This window comes from Puntigrus tetrazona, chromosome 10 (assembly GCF_018831695.1).
Source record: "Puntigrus tetrazona isolate hp1 chromosome 10, ASM1883169v1, whole genome shotgun sequence".
Classification (NCBI taxonomy): Eukaryota; Metazoa; Chordata; class Actinopteri; order Cypriniformes; family Cyprinidae; genus Puntigrus; species Puntigrus tetrazona.
The window spans coordinates 1,800,123-1,821,909 of record NC_056708.1 but is presented as its reverse complement, the minus strand read 5'-3'; the positions used below and the strand labels follow the sequence as shown (position 1 = coordinate 1,821,909).

General features: G+C 37.9%; 1 protein-coding gene across 1 annotated transcript in view; it reads left to right on the top strand.

The window, feature by feature from the left end:
* Positions 1-21,787, top strand: part of adamts6 (ADAM metallopeptidase with thrombospondin type 1 motif, 6) — a 72,680-nt gene that overhangs the window by 24,993 nt on the left and 25,900 nt on the right. The window contains exons 11-15 of the mRNA XM_043250234.1: positions 4,313-4,454; positions 9,722-9,829; positions 12,469-12,614; positions 16,920-16,983; positions 19,418-19,520. Coding sequence (XP_043106169.1) covers positions 4,313-4,454; positions 9,722-9,829; positions 12,469-12,614; positions 16,920-16,983; positions 19,418-19,520 — 563 coding nt within the window. The remainder of the gene's footprint in view (positions 1-4,312; positions 4,455-9,721; positions 9,830-12,468; positions 12,615-16,919; positions 16,984-19,417; positions 19,521-21,787) is intronic.

Here is a 21,787-nt window from a genome sequence, read left to right as displayed (position 1 = left end):
TAAAAATCAAGTGTACTTAGAGTTTTAGTTGACATGTAGTTGCAAAGTTACTTACAGTTAATAGAATGTCTAAAGTGAACTATAAAGTGCAACTACAACTTTCTTAATTGTGCATAACTTTTAGGGTCTTTCTAAAATTGCCTGTCTCTAAATGTTATCTCTACTATTAAAGTTAGCAAGTTTACAGGTGTTAAACCTTTGAGTGTTTGATTCAGGTCAGATTAAAAATCTGATTGAAGATTGAAGTCAGTTTTTTCATAAAGTCACATTAAAGGGTTAGTTCACCCAAAAACATTACCCATTACTCATTACATGGGTGGACTACCCCTTTTTATTTGTCTAGCATGCATGCATGTTTAATGAAGATATTGTGCATCACTGTATCAAGTGTAAGATGTGACCACATTTACCTTTATTTGGCAAATTTTTGCAGACAACATCCAGATATTTTAGGAATCTATGCTGGAATTTTGCGGCAGGGCAAAAAATTGTGTTGATAAACACAAAGCTGCTTGGTTTGAAGGGATTACACTTTTACACTATTGACAATAGACAGTTTTGGCCACAAAATCTTGCCTTCAGACAGATGAATACTGAAGATTTCAACTCAACTACAACAAAAAAGCAAACAAACTTTGATTATAGTTGGCCATTAACTGTCCACAAGATTCTCGAAAGAAATATAGTAGATAATTTCTCCTCAAAAGTATGGATTGATAAAAACCTGTGCTCCATGACTCTGTTGTGTAGCGGCAATCCAGGCATATTGGCCTTGTCCCAAATGAGGCCCTTAGCACTTTGAGAAAGAAGGCCGTGTGTGAGCACCCTTCTTAAACCTGCTTTGCCAAATATAACATTTTAACCAACTTGATTAAATGTCTAATTGTGCCGTTAGAGGATATTGTATTATATGGTTTCATTCTCTATTTTACTGCTGATACATAATGCCACTTAACAACTGGCTTAATTTTTTTTTAGAACCACACTAATGCGCTGCATTTGAAAAAGAGTCTGTTCATGGTTGGATGAGAGAGTGGAAGTTGATCTGTATTAGGCAGTCATAGGCAAGTCTGTGAATTGTTAGCCTAACGTAAGACGAAAGAAAATAATAGCGGTTGCCATGGCTGTCAAAAAGTTTTCCTGGTGAATGACCTCATGGAAGAAGATTAACATCACAGCCATCGCTAGCATCAGAAGCTTTATCATCGTGTGCCAACTTCCCACACAAACACAAAGAAACGCTGCTCTGTTGGTTTGGGATGAACTCCCTGTTGTATAATCACACCGTGTCATCTGTGACCATTTCGGATTGAGGCTGAATACTAACCTTCCTTTTTTGGATTTGCTTAGTGCAGAGCAATTCATCAATAATGGGCTTTCTCTGAAATCTCAGGTTGATGTAATCTTTGGCAGTAAAACAGCTCTGCTATGATAATGTTGGTCTATTACCGAAACATCCCTATCTAGATTCTGGATGTGTGGACGGATCTTTCCTCACCAGAATCCGGTGTTTGGCTGTAGATTTTGACTTATTTTAGTGTGCTTGTTTGTACATATACAGTAGGAACCTTCAAACATATTGCCTAATAAATGTTTAATTTGTTCATTTGCAAAAACGAATAACTCAAAAAATTCAGAAACCCCCCAAAAACGTTTTTTCATTGTGCATTCCAATTAATCTCAATCAAACTGCAGTTGGGTTATTTTTAATTAGGTACAAACTAAAAATACTAGCTAACTAACAAAAAAATCTGATAGAATTTACGGTAAGAAACAGAAGCTGCTGGAATTTGCTGCATATAATAAAGACATTTTACAGTTTTAAGTTCAATTTAAAGTTATATACCGTAATTTCATTAACTGATATAATGTTGATATACAAACCTATTAAAGTACGGAAATCTGGTTTGTACCGTTGAAATACACTGATAAACATCAAAAGAAGGTGGTGATAAGAAAGTCGCATGATGGACCAAAGCCCATCACAAGAAGCCTTTAAATATAAACATATTTAGAAGGAGTTTCATTCATACAAACACTAAACACCATCATGGTGAGACTGATTAAACTGAAATATGCAATAACCATTACATTTAACAACATTACATGCAACATTTCAGAGAAAAAACACCAAATTCTAACAAAATGCAATGCAGGGAATTCCGGGAATGTCAGTTTACATTTTTTCCCTGTAAGTTTTACAGGAATTTACCATTAACCATTCAACAGGTTTTTACCATAGAATTTTCACAGTTCTAATGAAGCAAAGCAGCTGAACCAGAAAGTCTGACACAAACAGTCAACGAACAGTGACCGAACGAACACAAGGTTAGACGATAGCTATGGACAAACTTTTTTTTTTTGCATTTTTCTGTTTTGCTATTTGTTTTTGTGCTAAAATGTTATAAGTAGTTAATAAGTTTCCTTTCATTGCCGACATATCTGCTCGCTGTAATGAGTTTACCCAAGGAAGCCTTGTTGACATGTCAAATAAACAAGTCCATTTTTAAAGTCCATTTTTGTCTTTCTCTAAAGAAATAAACAGTCTTTGTTTGTGTATTCCAATACAAGGGCACATATTCAGATTCGTCTTCTCCCCGGTGAGGGGATTATTCTGCCAAAACACATGGGAAAAAAAATAGAAAACTAAATGGATGAAATCAAATACAACATTGGTTACCCCCCAGGCTAGGGCTTATGTGTTTCTTTCCTTTCCGATGTATTTGGTTTAGTTTTTAATTAGATTAGACTTCCAGTATTGTGGTGGGAAGTCAGAGATCCCCGTTTCACCTAATGCTTCCTTTTGAATGCACTACAGAAACCAGATCCATAGGATGCTTTTTTTTAGACGTCGAAATAGATGTTTAAATACTCTATTGTTAATACAATGCAAGATTTCAGGACAGTGTTTTATGTGTACATTTAAAAAAAAAAAAAGAAAAAAAGAAAAGATTATATATATAATATTATTTACATAATATATTTGTTTGCACTGTGTATTTTCATTATATTTAATTAGATACAAATACATAAAATACATATTTTGAAAACATTTACATTTATATATTTATTTATATATTTTATATTTAAAGAAAATGATATATATATATATATATATATATAATTTTTTATGCACATTATGCTGTTGGAATTTTAGTTTGAAGGCTAAAACTAATTATTTAGTATTATAAAACTATAAATTATTCTAAATCAAGATACATGATTTCAGCCAGTTAAAGATCTCTGGCATCCAATATATATATATATATATATATATATATATATATATATATATATATATATATATATATACACACACACACACACACACACAACTAGTTGTCATTTCAGTTTTTAAAGTCACGCCGTACCATTTTTCCGTGCAAGTTAGACATATATTCCTTGTAGCGTTCGAAACTGTAATGGCATAGCGTCAGAGGGTTAGTGTGTCTTGGCTGATGCAATATAAACTCACTCTCTTTAGAGGAATTGTTGCTTTTAGCAGCGCACGGTGGGGTGGTTGGTTGACATGCTTTAGGTTGCTCGTTCGGTTGCAGCAATCATGCGAATGCCAGACAGAGCCTAGAATAGAGCCGCCTGCTCTCCGGCAGTATGAAATGTTAGCGTTTATGTTGTTAGCGAGCCCACTATTCCCTCGGAGAGAAGGAGAGCGTATTCCGCGGCATGCTGCTGGAAAAGCCAGCGGGATAATAATTGGCTGTTTTATTCCGGCGGACAGCAGAGGCGTGGGGCGGACACGTCTCTCAGCCGCTTGCGCACGCCAGGGAGGAGGGGAAAGTATCCGTAACGGGGACGCCGAGAATAAAACAAGATCCACTTCTGAACCCAGAATAAACACAGTCCAACAAAACATGTACCGCCTGGCCTCTGCTTTGGCTCTATTTTTTCACTTTTTGTTCGCTGCAGACAGAGCTGTGGCCCTTTTTTGAGGCTTTCTTGGGAGCGTTCATATTTCTAGCTGACTAAACAGACTAAACACAACTTTGACTGGACGCGTGACCTCCGGTACCTTCTACGTCTCCTTCGTCATTTTATTGGCTCTTCAAAGGATTCCATTGCCGCAATGCAGGACCATATAAGTCCAAATCTCAGCGTTTTATGGCCACTGTTTGTCATTCATGCTTCCCTCATTTTGCCTTCTGTATTTTCCAGGTTTCTCGCTCGCTAATTCCTATTAACAATATATCTTTCCTTTCACTTTAGTGTGAGATTTTGTCACGAGACTTTTCTTTCTCTTGTTGGACAAACTTCTAGAGAAGCCAATCCCATTGAAGGTTTGTTTTTTTGACAGCTCAGGTCGGGGAACATGTCTGGACAATGAGCCTCTGAAACGAGACTTCCTGTACCCCACTGTGGCTCCAGGGCAGGTGTACGATGCAGATGAGCAGTGTCGTTTCCAGTACGGTGCCTCCTCCCGTCAGTGCAAATATGGGGTAAGAAGGCTGCAACACACTGTCATGCTCTGGGAATGTCATGCTCACATACGGTGACATTTGTTGGCTCAGACACCAAACATTTTTGGCATTTCTGCTTCAACCGTGATCTTTTTTGATCAAAGCTGCATCATAAAGTGTTCATTAAAAGTAAAACTGATCAGCCATTGCTGCCATTGCGGTTTACAGTGGGACATTATTTCAAAAGGTTTTTGTCTGGTTTTGTTTTTGCTGTAAAAAAATATATATATATTTTGATTCTACTTAAAAATGAACAATTTGATCAAAATTCACCCTAAAATTAAAATTAATTTACAGTAAATTCGTTTGATCACCCTAAAATAGTTGCAAACCTGAATGAATTTCTTCGTTCAGCCGAAACACAAAGGAAGATATTTTGAAGAAAGTTTGTAACCAGGCAGTTTTGGGCCACCATTGACTTCCGTAGTAAGGAAAACAATACTCATTGGTGATCCATAACAGCCAGGTTACAAACTTTCTTCAAAGTATGATAAGGTTACAGAGGTGTTACCTTGCTACAACCAATTCAGCGATGCAAAAATCACTGGAACTTGGTCCTGGTCAATCATGGTTTGCAAGAAAATGCAAGATGCTTCGTGAACACATCGAGTGTGTTCAGATGTTTGAAAATTATTGATACCTGTGACGTTAAAACCTGCCGGACGTGTACTAAAATCCAAAAGCCCGTTCAGATTCAGGCACGGCTTGAGACATAGAGAGCAAAACCGCTACTTAAAGAACTCTGAGGAGACATGATGCCGGAGGTCAAGCAGTTATTTTTACCACTGACCCAGAGGAGACTAGCCAAAGGACATGATTTGTTCAGCAGGCAACATTACAAGAAGAGCAACGAGGGGGAAAAAAACGTGATGTGCGTGAGCGCTGTGGTGTCTCATTTGGACTTGTAAAGAATATATCGAGTTTAAGTTTTTGTAACACTTGCCCTGATTGTGGAGAACTTTTTGGACGCTTCGAGAAACACAGGTGATAGCAATCAGCTGAGATTATTTTCAACTCCTTCGAGGGCTAGGAGTGAGGCTGCCAAGTCGAGCGCCCTCGTAGTAGGTCACATGATGCCATAAATGTTGTCGAAATTAAAGATGGTTGTTTTATCAGCACCTGAAACGAGCTTCGTCGAGCGCGTTTGAAGTCGGGCCACATATCTTTCAGAGAAAGCCCATACTTGAGGTTTGTTTCTTTTCCTGTCGAATCCCCAGACTTTTGGAAATGATAATGATTTTACCCAAAGAATAACAAACTTAAGCAAATAAACTGACAGGGGGAGGAAAAAAAGGCTTGAATGAAGCCAGGAAAATTAATGATCAATAAGAGATGGTGCTCTGCTTAGTACAAATATGTGGCTTTGCTTTCTACACCAGAAAAGAATTAAATTACCCGAGATTACAGAGTTCTTTTGTTTCATTGAGAGATATATCCGACAGTGGATGAACGCATGCCAAGAAGAGAACCCTGTAATTTCTCTCTTAAGCTCTTAACTGTGGTATAGATCAGCATGGAAGACGGTCATGTAGAGAAAAAAAAAAGTCTCGCATTCCCTTGGCTCAAGTTTAATACAGCGTGTAGTGTTAGTGGATTCTGACAATCTTATTCTGACCATCTGTTTAATACATGCCTTTGGAGAATTATAACCACACCAACAGACCAGAGGTTTGAATTTGGTTTGGAAAAACGGTTACGCAGGGATAAACACACACCCGGGGGGTGGACGAAAAAATTGAAACCTAAAAATATATTAATATCAAAGACCTAATAAGGAGTACGACCACATTTTGCCTTCGATTCTTCCTGGAATGCTGTCATACATTTCCTAAACGGTGTGGGGTGGAATTTACCCCATTCTTCAAGAAAACCTGAGCCCGGGGGTCTTTAGGACAAAGCCAGTGGAAATCTATTTCTAAATCTATTCTGTTTCAGATCAGCAGTGTTTAGATCTAGTGACTAGGGAGGATGTGGGAGGCATTCAGCTTTATCCTGCCGTTATCAAACCACCAATTAATTAGCAGTGTATATGAAGAGATTATCACCATGGAACATCATAAAGGTAAATATTTAGTGGCAGTGGAGAGCGCCTAGTTTGGTAAGGTGGTCTCAACAATTTCATTTTGACTGGATCACTTTGAGGCTGGACTTAGGTTATTGTTCCCTACGAGTAGTTTGTATGAGTGAACTTGTGGCATCATATCTAAAACGGGTTTGTCTCAGCAGTCTTGAGACTCACTCAAAGACTTAACTGTAGCTCGGGCCATTAATCAACTCACTCAAACGCATCGTGTATATATAGAGATATAACATTAAGTAAACAAATGCAAAATAAAGACTTAATTTCTTGCATTTGCACAAAATAATTTAAAGTGCCTATTAGGCTATGGATTTCTGGCCGGCAGGAAGACCAACAAAAACCACACGCATCTAAGGAGGAAGACTGGATCAACTGAGCTCAATCAGGCAGGGCTTTTAAACACAAGGAAACGGACCCAAATTAACTAGACACACCTGACGACAATGAGACAATTAACAAAGTGGGTCACACAGAGCACATGGGAGGTGAAAACAACAACAAAGTCCAAATACGTGACACACAAACACTGCTTTAAATGAAATCGACTAAACACTGGAGAGGTTTAGAGCAAGGATTCGTTGAATGAATAGTTTGGGAGTAGTTGAACAAATAATGTAAAAATAAATGCATATTTTTTTACTGTTTTTGCATGCATGTCAACTTGTTGTTTGGGACTCCCAAAACCAAAATATAAAACTTTCATAACCCATAATAGGGGCACTTTAATTAACAAAAGTAAGACTTTTAACAATATTTAACAAATTAACAATATTTATAATTCAGCAGAGACAGAACAACAGACAGACAGACAGACAGATAGATAGATAGATAGATAGATAGATAGATAGATAGATAGATAGATAGATAGATAGATAGATAGATAGATAGATAGATAGATAGATGGACGGACGGACGATAGATAGATAGATAGATAGATAGATAGATAGATAGATAGATAGATAGATAGATAGACAGATAGATGATAGATAGATAGATAGATAGATAGATAGATAGATAGATAGATAGATAGATGATAGATAGATGGATGGATGGATGGATGGATGGATAGATAGATAGATAGACAGATAGATGATAGATAGATAGATAGATAGATAGATAGATAGATAGATAGATAGATAGATAGATAGATAGATAGATGATAGATAGATAGATAGATAGATAGATAGATAGATAGATAGATAGATAGATAGATGGATGGATAGATAGATAGATAGATAGATAGATAGATAGATAGATAGATAGACAGACAGATAGATAGATAGATAGATAGACAGATAGATAGATAGATAGATAGATAGATAGATGGATGGATGGATGGATGGATGTGTCACTCTAAACAAAGATCATATGATCTCCAGTGGGAGTTTCCCCCAAGGCATCAGGCAGATCTGGTCGTCCAATCCAATCCAGAGTCCCTCTAATTGTTTGTTGCTAACGACAACAAACTCCTCCGCATATGCCTCCAGGTTCCTTCCTCCTTGGAAAATAAATACTTTGCCCAGTTGGGCTCGAAGGGGTTCACCAACAGGCCAAAGTTAACTGAAATTTCAATCAGAAGACTGAAAAGGAACACAAAATTTAGCACAGATAGCAACAAATCCTTTATGTGCTTCTTTAATATTGAAATTCTTATTCCCCTTAGTGCTCCATAACTTCTACAAATATATTTAGAAAGTTTAATAGCAGTAATTACTTTGGTCTTAGTGAAATCGGCCCATTTTTAATCTGCTATCCCAGCTTAAAGCCGTCAGTTCTGAGGTCTCGCTGGTCAAGCCTACCTCTCTGACCTTCTCAGCGTGGGCATCTTGAATGGGCCAGCAGGAAACCTTATTAAAAGCAGCCGCAGAGGTGGAGCTTTTGCAACCTGAGAGTGGCAGTTTGCCGCTTTATTTAATCTGGATGGGCTGGGCAGCTGAGTCTTATTTACTGGCCTGGGGTCAGCGGCGGTGCTCCCTATCATAAGTCTTTTTCATGGGGGCACTTCTCTGTCCTGTAAGTCCTGTGAAGTTCTGGCTTTAAAGGGAGCTGGTGCACTTTAATAGGAAATCTAATGCGAGGTTCTACAAAGCTACACTTGTAATGTGTACGAAAAGCCTTATGTCTTCCTATGCTCAAACCTCAGACCCCAGCATGGTTTCTTTAGAGCATATGGAAGTTAGTTCTTTGGTGCATTTGTCAAATTTCTGCAAAATTTAAACCGACAATTTCAACTCTATACTGATCTTATGAAGTGATTTTAGGGAATCAGGAATTCTACTGATTCTCTGAAAAATCTACATCAGCAACAAATGTCACGTTATAAAGCTTAGATACTTAAGGTGTGATCACACTAGCAAAATTCCCAGAATCACTTGTGTTATTTTTTTGCAATTAGAGTTTTGTAAGTAGCTAGAATTGTGGGTAAAAACTAATTCCTTACTATTTTGGCCAACATGTTAGTATAGCAACTTTGGTGAAGCCTTTAAGGTGTTTTGTATTGATTAGCATGCTCACATAAGAACTGGTTTACCAAGAAAGCCTTACTGGTTAACTAGTCAAAACAATGATTACATAACATTTCAAGTTTGAGTTAATGGAATTTTAATTCATGTTATGCTCCTAAAATTGCATACACTAGCGCTTTTAATAAAACACTCAGTGATATGGGTTATTTTGACCCGGCTGGTTGTGTTAAATCTTTTTATGATATGCTGGGTTGTTTTATCTAAGCCAACCGTTGTTTGAAAATTATTATACTGATGGCTGAAAAAGGACTAGAAATTAAAAATATTTAAAAAATACAAAAACAGGCTGAGCCAGCATTTTACTTTTAGAGAGTAGCTTTATTAAAAATTACATTGCAAATTGAATAGGGTTGAAAATGTAATAGTTAACACCATACTTCACCAATTGGTACAATTTACATAAATATGCCGCCAACCAGCAAGTGGCATATTAGCAACGGTGCAACTACAGCCTATTGGCTATTAAAAAATATTCCCTGCTCAAACATCTCGTTTCAGAAACAAAGCAATTTCAATGCGGTCTTGTAGAAAGTCTGGTGGGGAAATCAGTCCACCAGGGCACACCGGTCTCGTGTCTTTTTCTTTTGTGTCCCTTGAGAATTGATATATTCTGACCAACTTGCTTTCGCCTTCTTTCCTAGGAAGTGTGTAGAGAGCTCTGGTGCCTTAGCAAAAGTAACCGCTGTGTCACCAACAGTATCCCCGCCGCAGAAGGAACCCTGTGCCAGACCAGCAGCATCGAAAAGGGGGTAAGTCAGCGTGCCGGCGTCGGAAAGATTTATGCAATGGGAAAGGTTATGACATGGCAGGTAGTGGGAAACAGACTCCTGACAGATTAGAGAAGAGAATGGCTCCGGCCGTGGCGTTTCTCCCGGCTCTCATTGTACCAGATATGAGAATAAGAACGCCTATTCCCAGTGTTCGCTCATGCACACACGCGTTTGGGTCATCAGTTCACATTTCTGCCGGTCCAGGTTAGAGAGACAGTTTTAACAAAGATTATAGTGGCCATTGTCCTCGTTCGTAGGATGGCTCAAGGGGAAGAATGGACGAGGACCACGAGCTGTCGGCCTTTGTTACCGTTCGCTCACTGGACCCATTTACTGCCAAGCTCTTGTGCGTTGTCTTGGACAAGCAGGTTGAGCCGCTGTTTTTTTTTAGCGGGTGGCGTACTTATGTCTGCCCCTGGCTGGGTCGGCATCAAAGGAATACGAATGTCAGCCATTTCTCACCCAGCGTGTAATGGAGTGGAGGCCCTGCCAGCTCCAGAAAGACCAGAAAACGGGGTGACCACACATGCTACCGGGTATGCTTTGCACCAACACCGCTGATAATGAATTTGTCACGTCGTAAAGAGTGACCGACGAACACTACAGGAAGCACAATGCCAGAAAGCCGCCCGTTTTGAGGCAGAGATTATTCCTAATCTTTCCCTGAAGACATTCTTCCTCTCTTTGTTTAAATGTGATGTGACAACATGAAATCCACACTGACTCCATTTACTTTCTCAAAACGTTTTATTATAATAGTGACCTTAATAGCGATGTATATTTATATAATATACTTTTAGTAGTAGTCAATGAACCAGCCAATTTACTGTATCTGTGTTGGCCAACAAGCAAAATATGAGCTAAAATATTATAATAATATCTTATATTAGATCCATAATCTTCTGACATTCTTGTCAAATGGTAATCACATTTATATATTTACTTTTTAAACAGCTTTCAAAGCATATGATACGCTGCCTTAAAATGATTCTGCCGGATGCCGCTCACTAGGCTCTACAACAGCGCGTCTGTAAGATAAGACACACTTTAAGAGGTTATTTTGGACCTGCTTGCTAGGGTCTTAGCACACTACCCTGATTTCAAACACTGGTACCTGAGGACACAGCCTTTCCCTCGCCAAGTTCTGCGTCTGCGGACGAGAGAAAGAACAAGAACAAGCCATCCAGATCCCTCCAGACGGAGGGAGAGAGTGAGAGAGAGCCAGAAATTAACCTACTGACACAGTTTTCAGCGTCTCCAATCCCTGTCCTCGTGTCCCCTCGTGTCCCCTGGGCTGGATGGATTATGACATCTTGCCTCGAGGAGATACCACGTGGTCCAGAGGCATTAGAAAGCTTGGAGTCTGTTTTTATTCTGGAGTGGATTCAGGTTAGAGAGGGAAGGTGGAGACACTATTTACGCAAAACGAGATTTATCTCTACATACCGATTACAATAAAGTTCATTCAAAGGAATGTACGGTAACAGTTTTTTTGTGCCTGTGTATGTAATGCATTATAAAAGGATTCGGTAACACTTTATTTTATGGTTACACCTATTAGTTGCCAATTAGCATGCATATTAGCAGAAAAATAGTCATTTATTAGTGCTAATTAAGCACTTAATAATGCCTTATTCTACATCCCTAATCCTACACAATAACTACATTTAATAACTACCTACTAACTATTAATAAGGAAGAAGTCGTGGTTAGTTGTTGTTAACTCTTCTAAAGTATTACCAAGGATTCTTAATTTATCAACCATGCATTGTAACGCATCTCACAAACCTCAGTTATAACATAACAATATAAAACTTAATCTATTAAACACATGATGAAATGCCAAAATCATAAGAATAAACAAATATTATAATTAGTGCTGTCAACCGATTTTTCACGATTAGTCGCATTCAAAATTTGAAACGTTTTCGATTACATAATATTTGTGTGTGTTTACTATGTGTATTTATATACAAACGCATGTATATATTTAAGAAAAAAAATTCGGTTTATATAATTAATGTATTTATATATAATATCAAATTTAAGAATATAAATGTTTGTGCATGTAAATATTTCCAAAGTTTATACTAGATGTGTGTTTATTTATACACACAGTACACATGCATATATTATGTAAACAAAAACTTATTTAGGATGGGATAATTAGTGCTGTGAAATGCACTAATTATATTAAGGAACAGATAATGCATTGCAATGTACATTATGAATTACTTTTTAAATGTATTATATATAAAACTTCAAGCATTACTGAATTTCCTGTAATGTAGAAGTAACGTCAGAGGAAATGGACCAATAGGTATCACTGCAAATGCCAGCGTTATGTGAAAAGTTAATTTGCGAAAGTTTTTTAACAATTCTCAAAAGTCATATTTTTTCTTTGTTCATTATAAATTAATCTCAGTCAAACTGCAGCTGGGTGACATATGTATATATTTATTGGACATTAGACAAATTGATTTCGGAAAAATATGAACACATTTTTTTTATTCGCTACTGTAGAAGTTCTCCCAACTGCAAGCACTGAGACCATATCATTCATGATGTGCCAGGTTTGATGTAGAAAAGATGATTTTCTCTGTATGTGTGTGTGTCAGTGGTGCTATCAGGGGGAATGTGTGGCGTTTGGGACGTGGCCGCAGAGCGTGGACGGAAGCTGGGGACCCTGGACCTCCTGGGGCGAGTGCAGTCGGACCTGCGGCGGAGGCGTCTCCTCTTCCATGAGACACTGTGACAGCCCAGCGTAAGTAGGCAAAGTAAGCCAGAACAAAACTAAACGGGTCCCTATTTAGTCCATCTCACTAGAGCTCGCGCTTTTCTATGCACAATTCAACACCGGACTGATAACACAACATCGGTTAGGACGTATTATTAAGGTGCATTCACATTTAATGGTGTTCAGCGATTTTGTGCGTTTACTCTTTTTTTTTTTTTGTGGGTAAAATCCAGTCCTTTCAATAGGAGTTCATGCAATCTGGAATTTGGCTTCAATGGTTTCAAGTCAGTCATGTGAATTCATCAACAGAAACCCGCTTGTTTAAAAGTCAGTTTCAGACAGTGAAACTTTTTTATTACCCACAAATGTGTCTGCGTTGTCCGCTCTGACTATCAGAAGCTTTGCAAATATAAATTAACCTTTTCTACTAACCCTAAACCTACCCTATCGGTCTACTCTGAGAGTTAGCAGACACATGCAGTTGGAAATGAATGAGAATCGGTTGACATGTAGTCACAAAGTTAGTAGAAAGTGGACTTCCAAAATGAAGTGTAAATGCAAAACAATTATTTAAAATTGTAATAATGTTTGAAAATATTACTTTATGCTGCTTTCGTGCATTTAAACGGCCTTGGTAGACATTAAAAACATCTTAAAAAAGCTTTTGACTGTATTTGCAGAAAAGTACTAGCACTAAAAACTTTTGTAATATTAAAATAACTAAACTAATAACGAAAATATCAATCACTGAGATGAAGAGAAAACACAAAGGCTGTATTAAAAATGTTTTTTATGGGTGTACAGCAACTGTTTGGTTCTTCAAAATATCTTCTTTTGTGTTCAGCAGAAGAAAGAAACTCGGTAACACTTTATTTTACGGTTACACCTATTAGTTGCTCATTAGCGTGCATATTACTAGAATATTATGCATTTATTAGTGCTAATTAAGCATTTATTAATGCCATGGCTTTATTCTGCATCCCTAATCCTACCCAAAACCCAAACTTAACAACTATCTACTAAATATCAATGAGCAGCAGATTAAGAATCTGTTGAGGGAAAAGTCGTAGTTAATAGTTTACCTCTTCTAAGGTGTTACCAGAAACTTATACAAGTTTGGACCAACATGAGAGTGATGATGACAGACGTGTCATTTTTGGATGCATTATCCCTTTAATAAGAAAAGCCATAGAGTTTGTCATGCCAGCATAATAGATATTTGTTGATCTTGCCAGTTCCTCCAAAGATTTCATAGGTAGCCGCAGGAGCTCAAAATAGGTTTGGATGCAGATGGAGTTTAGGTTTCGTTCCCGGTGGTTGTGGAAACGTCTATCCCCGCGCTCTCGCTGCAGACAGTGGCGGGAGTGTGGCCGGTGTAATATGTAACACCTGTGTAAGACGATCGGCCCTTAAAACCTGGCTACCCGAGAGAAAGGAAACCCAAGCACTTCAAGCCAAGCTGCCCTGGAAAGCATTCATTAAGAGCGGGCCCTGAGAAAACAGCACAAGCAGCCGCTCTCGGTGCCAGACGGAGGAGGACGGGCCAGAATCGCCTAAGCCTTGGCAAACCTCATTACGCTGCCCTCCAGGGTCAGAATAACCTGCGGAGAAAAGGCCCGATAGCTCAGCCTGGATGCATGCATCAAGTATTTATAAGACAATGAGACAAAAAAAGTGCACACTGCCCTGCTGGTCATAACAACCTGAGCAGACACTGGAGATCTGGAGCTCTCTGTCAAACAAACGCAAACTGCTTTTCATATTTGCTCGTGGCTTGAAGAGTTTTCTGAATGTCCATTTAAGGAACTGAACTCAACCTTGATAGAACACACGGATACTCAAGGGGCTTATTAGGGGCCCGGTTATTAATTATGGGGATTATTGTTTATAGAATTGGAAATCGCTGGCTTGAGGGGCATCTTACTCTCGAACAGTGGAACTCCATGTAAGGCTGAAATTACACATTACTTTTATTTCTTTGATTTTAGCTGAAAGATACTTAGTGATTCTACATTGCAGAGCTTAAATGATAGCGCCTGGATAACGTATATTTAAAGGGGATGCGCTCTTTGCGTACCTGCTGGCGAAGAGTGGAATTGCAAGCAAAAATATGAGATATGTATTTATATTGTCATGGCAACTCCTTATGAGACAAAATATCTGCATCCCCAATGATAATTAACGTCTTAAATTCAACCTCTTCAATGATATTGACTATTAAATCCAAAATACCCAACTTTGTGTTTAATGTCAAAAAAGTTCGGTTGCACTTTGTTTTGATAGTCCACTTTAGGCCTTGCAATAACTATAAGTATCTTTATAACTACATGTCAACTAATTCTCATTAATTAGCAACTACTAACTCTCAGAGTAAACTGTTTAGGGTTAGTAGAATACGTTGACATATACTTGCAAAGTTTCTGATAGTCTGTGTAGTATGTTGTGTTAATATTAAGCAGACAGTCTACTAATACTCTAATGACTGCTAGTTGACATGTAGTTAAAAAGTTAGCCTTTCTATAGATGAACAGTTCAGAGTTCTGCTACCTTAGTGTGACTGCGACTAAAAATCATATACTTTGTCTTATTTGAATTTAATACAAATTTTAATGCTGCAGAGTTCGAAAAACGTCATATAATTGTTGTAGAGCTTTAAAGAAGATGCTGCCATAGATTGTATCATCTGCATAGAAATGTATTTTGAACCTGTTCCGTGGCCTAAATAAAATAGAATAGAAATAGAAAATAAAAAAGGAGCTAAAACAGATGCTTGAGGAACTCCAGTAGTTGCATGAAGAAATGGGGGAGTTTTCAACAGATACACATTCTGAGAAATAGTTTAAAACAAATTTACTGATACCTATATACTGTATCTGTAACATTAATTTCACCAGCATTCACCACCACCTAGACTTTACTGTATGACTGCAAAAGAGATTTAAATTAGACTTCACGTATCTTGCAACTCCCCCTGCTTCTGTCGCACGATCAGATGTGAAAACACTATAAGCATTAATGTTAATCATAGCATCTGTGAAAGATGTGAAGACTATTATGTCTGCATTAGTCATATCAGCACAAATAATTCTTAAGAAATCAATTTTATTTATCAGACTACGCCCATTCAGATGAAGGAACCAAAATCCATTTGAAGATTTAAGTTCATCGGGAGTTTGAAGTTGATTTTTAGCCCATTACCCGATAAAAAAAGCAAAATGAAAACTAACCATGATCTCTTCTTTGGGCCAAATGAATCCTGAATGGCCAAAGGCCAAACTCTGATATCTCATATCCACTCTCGCAGCATGATCCACGCCGTTAAAAGACAGGGTTATAAAACAGCACCAACAAATACAGTTATATCCTTTGAGAGATCCTTCTGATCTAATTCACCAACAAAATTGCGTAAAAATATGCAAAAAATTACCTTTTTAAAAGACAGACCAGCAGCGATTCTAAGTAAAACTGTAAAAAAAAAAAGTGTTCCCAAAAACTCCTACTGACCTTGCCCTTTAGATTTTTCACTTGTTGAACAATTAAATAAAAAATAATACAGGAAATACAGCAAATGTTAATTGTGACTTTTTAATCACACACTTTAGTTTTTCTTCTTGTTCCTTTTTTTAATATTGCAAGAGATTCTGAAACACTATTCTGATACAAAATAAGATGTAAACTCGCATTCGGGATTTCTTTGCAGAGAGTTTGTCTCGTCATTCGACTTTTTTCCCAGAATTACTAAAAAAACAACAGAATATAATAAATATAATATATATATATATATATATATATATATATATATATATATATATATAAATAATAAAATAAAATATTATTTCAAATATATATAATCAAAATATATAATCAAAATATAATCTCAGAATTGCAAGAAAACAGTCAGCAGGGTTAGAATTAAGCGTTCATGTATTTCAGATGGCCCCACCTCAAGATCACGTCATCGGTTCAGACAGCGTTGGGAACATTTTGATGTATTGTTTTAAAACACGCATTAGCTTTACACTGATGTGAGATCAGCGGAAAAGAGCAAAGTCAAGCCAGATCCGAAAGATGGCTATATTTGTGTGATCTGATGACCTGATCTGATCTTTCAAACACTAAACTTCTGCAGACGACCAGGAAGTATGTGTTTGCGTGTGAGTGACGGCCGTGTTGAGATTGAGCTTACTGGACCATTTGCCCTGCTCTGCTAAAGCAAATGCAGCACAGATGCTGTCCGGTGTTGACTAGAACGGTGTGTCGATGCAGTTTTACTCAGATTCCTTCTTTCTCACGATGGTACCCCATGAGTCTTTTTTATTCCTTCTCTTTCAGGCCGACAGGCGGAGGGAAGTACTGCCTCGGGGAGAGGAAGCGCTACAGATCGTGTAACACTGACGTGAGTCACAGCTCTTCGGCAGAATTATTTTGATTCATTGTTTAAATGCACCTACTGTAGTATTGTTAAGTTGAGTTTTGTCATTTTTAAGTCCATTCAGCTGATCTCCAGGTATGGCGGTGCAACTTAGCGTAGATAATTGACAATTAGACCATTAGCATCTCACTCAGAAATGATCAGTTGACTCTTCTATAGTTACATTTTGTATTAAGACAGAAAATTAAACCATCGTCTTATTCTGGCGTTATAATCAAGAAACTTTGCTGTCATACCATGAGTGCAGCAGGTTCAATGATATTATACAGTGTCTAAAAATAGTGTTCTTAGTTAGATGTTTTTAGTTTTAAATAGGAAAAGTTTTGAAAGTCTTTGGTCAATTTAGAGCGAGATGCTAACGGTCCAATCAGATTCAATGATCTATGCTAAGCTGCAGCTAAAAGCAGCGGCTGAGTGGATTCAAAAACTGTAAAACTCAACTGTTTTGGGAGTTGGAAAATGAGCCTATTTGCAAAAATAGCGGCGTGTTCCTTTAAGGTGAAAATTGAGCATGTCAGACAGCCTTTCTACCACAAATCTTAAAAACAACAGTTAAGCACAAGCAGCGAATGTGTATTTTGGAGAACAAACAGCACCCCCAAGCACAGAAAATGAATGTGTGTTGTCCAATACAAACGCGTTGTGGACATGGACCATCGGTGACATCCGATCAGATTCTGGGGGCTTTTGACAGCAGCCCAGCTTTGGTTCGGTGCTTATTAAACAACGACCCCATCACAGATATAATGTAATTAGTTCTTTGACCCCCTGGAATCCAAAAGAAGCTTTTGAAGGGGACAACTAGGGGTTGAGGACCACTCTCCGTCGTGTTTATGTGGGGCATTCCAACGTCTGGATTTATTATGGCTGTGGCTTTGAAATTATTAAGTCATTGAGGATACGGCCCCCCTGTGGCTCTGGTTCCAGCCACGACCATTGTTCAGTACCAAGCAAAGGTCTGCAATCATTTGTTTTACTTCTCAAAACAATGAGCTAATCCGCACCCCTTCGCTCACTGCTGACTCCATGATCCGCAGTTTACACGGTTACTAGGGTTAATAACAATGCTGCCATGGAAAGAGGCCAAGTCGCGTCGCATATTAAAGTTTAATTGGATTTAGGGCAATAATGTTTAAATAACGCTGAGAGTTCATTACACAATGAACATTATGTTTTACATGAGAAGGCTTTTTATTTTTTATTACAAGAGGCAAAAGTGATCATTTGAGTCGATTCCATCAAAAGTATGTTTTTATTAATTTTTTAATAAAAATATATTTTACTTTTATTACCTATTTCCTAGTAAGTTGTTTTCTTAATTGTTATTGTTAAACATTTATTACATTTTTGAATAAAATCTAAAGTTATATAATATGTATATATATATATATATATATATATATATATAAAAACTATGCACCTATTACTTATTTGTAATAATAAATTCTAACATACTTTACTAACTCTTAATAAGCAGCAAGATAGGAAGTTATTAAGGAAAAGTCGTAGTTAATAGCTAACAGGTTTTACCTATTCTGAAGTTTACAAAATAAAAGTTTTTGATTACATACTATGTGTACTGTGTATTTTATCATGTACATATAAATACAAACACAAAGAAAAATATGTATCGTACGTATATATATATATATATATATATATATATATATATATATATATATATATATATATATATATATATATATAACTATACATAAAAAACTTTTATTTTGGATTCAATTAATCATTTTGACAGCACATAGAGTATATGTAAAAACACGAATCTAGATGTAAGCAGTGTCTCAGTGTTTGAATGCCTCAGCGAGCACAGTTGGTTTCTGTAATCACAAAAAGTAAACAGCATCAAAAAATTCTGAATCTGCCTTGAAAATATTTAGAAACTGTGAGAGACGTCAGTCAGAAGACAATGAGAAGTCTGAAGGAGTTGAGCTGAGAATGAAGTAGTGGTGCACCGGTCAGCCATATCAAGAGCTCTGCACAACATCGACCTGTGTGGGATTGTGGTACAAAAATAACCATTACTTAAAATGAACCTTGTGCAACCATCTCTGGAGTTTGCCAGAGAGTATTATATCAACCACTGGAGAAAAAGATCATGTGGTGAAATGAGACCATCAGTGATTTTAGCCAGAATTAAATGTAATATGTCTGACTCTGGTGTCCAAATAAGACAGGCCACCTCAGAAAACTTCACCTACACTCTTAAAAATAAAGGCTTCTAATGAAGAACCTTTAACGTCTTTGTAATCTTTAAATTTAGAGAATCTGGACATTGATATTGTTCAGTTAGAGTTGATAATATAAATGACAGTACCATCTGAATGTTTTTACAAGGCCTCAGTGGTTTACCGATAATGATTTTCTTGTTTGATCGCAGGCTTGTCCAGCAGGATCACGTGACTTTAGGGAGAAGCAGTGTGCCGATTTTGACAGCATGCCTTTCCGTGGGAAGTACTACAACTGGAAGCCGTACACTGGAGGTGGGTTCCCAGCACAGCACCCAGAGCGATGGGCTACAGAGAGAGCCGCTCTCTCCCACAGACTTCCCAAAGTCTGGGCTTCAGTGACAGTATACATACTGGCTCGTTTTGTGTACCCTGCTAACACCAACACTGTGAAAGTCTCTTTGATGGGCTGAAAATTCTTCAGATTCCTGCTAGAACACCATGTATCGCTAGTCTGTGTGAGAGTGTGTGTTTGTGTGTGTGTGACTGCGTGTGGGTGTGTGTGTATGACTGCGTGTGTGTGTGGGAGAGTGTATGACTGCCTGTGTGTGTGTGTGTGTGTGTGTGTGTGTGTGTGTGACTGCGTGTGTGTGTGAGTGTATGACTGTGTGTATGTGTGTGTGTGTGTGTGTGTGTGTGACTGCGTGTGGGTGAGTGTATGACTGCCTGTGTGTGTGTGTGTGTGTGTGTGTGTGTGTGTGTGACTGCGTGTGGGTGAGTGAATGACTGCGTGGGGGTGTGAGTGTATGACTGCCTGTGTGTGTGTGTGTGTGTGTGTGTGTGTGTGTGTGTGTGTGTGTATGACTGCCTGTGTGTGTGTGTGTGTGTGTGTGAGTGTATGACTGCCTGTGTGTGTGTGTGTGTGTGTGTGTGTGTGTGTGTGTGAGTGTATGACTGCCTGTGTGTGTGTGTGTGTGTGTGTGAGTGTATGACTGCCTGTGTGTGTGTGTGTGTGTGTGTGTGAATGACTGTGTGTGTGTGTGTGTGTATAACTGTGTGTGTGACTGCGTGTGGGTGTGAGTGTATGACTGCCTGTGTGTGTGTGTGTGTGTGTGTGTGTGTGTGTGTGTGTGAGTGAATGACTGCATGTGGGTGTGAGTGTATGACTGTGTGTGACTGTGTGTTAGAGTAAATGACTGCGTGTGTGTGTGTATACAATATTCCACCCAAAAATGATAATTCTTTCATTGTTCACTCATTGTAAACCTGTATGACTTTCTTCTGTGGAACATAAATGGGGTTATTTGGGGTGTTATTTGGTTCATACAGTGGAAAAGAGAAAGGAAAGAAAGGCATACTGGTGTGTGAACAACTATTTAGTGCACTTTTTACTAGAAAAATAACTTAAAAATTTTAAATATAAAAATACTATTAATTAAACACAAACAACAGTAGAATATTGTCTTAATATCATATACCTATATTATATAACAGTGTGACTGATAATGTAAATGCTTCTATAAATGTATATATTTAATTAGAATTTTTTTTGATAATTTTTTATATATAGGTGTGTATATAATATGCATGATTAATGAATATTTACCTTTTTATATGTATCATGTTTATTATTTACTATTATTGAATGTTTAGTATTTGTTTTTTATATGAATTATTTGATTTTACATAAATAGTAATAGCAATTGAAACCTTTTTTTATCGTTCATTCAATGCTTTTGTCTGCTCCACGTAACGTTTGCAGATGATCTTCTCTTGGGAGCTTTTCTCAGAAAACAAATGTGATTCATTGACTTTTTTCGGCATGTAATTGAATTAAATTAATAGCAGCGAAAATCAACCACTACCGCCACCTCCCAACATTTTACCCTTTTGTGGTTTCATAGAGTCTTTCTCTGATGCGTTTTCAGACTGCTTTAACAAACAAGTGCAGCCGGAAAGCCCGAGGGAAGAGTGCATTTCTTGTTTACAACAAAATGGCCCGAGCCCAATAAACAAAGAAAAACCGCACGAGATCGAGAGGCATTTCTCAAACAATCTGACAGGAAGTTCACAGTCGTCTCCCTATCTCGCTGCCCTGCAATAAGCATGATCATTACCAATTGTTTGGCTCTTAAAACTCATTTTGGAGGTGAACTTCGCTTGTAAAGTCTGCGATAACCTTTGTGGATGTCTCCATGATTTTTGTTGGCAGCTCTGTTAATCTCTCCCCGTGTCTTTGCAGTAATGATGTCAGGCAAAGCGTTCAGATTCCACTATGAGTAATGCCTCTCTTGTGCTCGAGTGCTTTGACTGGATTGTTAATATCAACAAAGGCATAAAAGAAAACCGTGGGCCCCGTCTGAGAGCCCTGGCTCGAAGAAAAGCAGTCTGCGAATCACTTATCAATGCACTGGTGAGGCGAGAGATTGACTCTGTTATTCCGTACAGATTTTCGGTTTATCGTGTGACATAAATCGTGGCCGCCTCTCTGACACTGCTGGGCCGTGGAGGAGCTCTCGCGGACCTCGGGACCCATCAATAACCTGATAAAAGGTCCCGTTGGTGTTCGAGAGAGTGACATC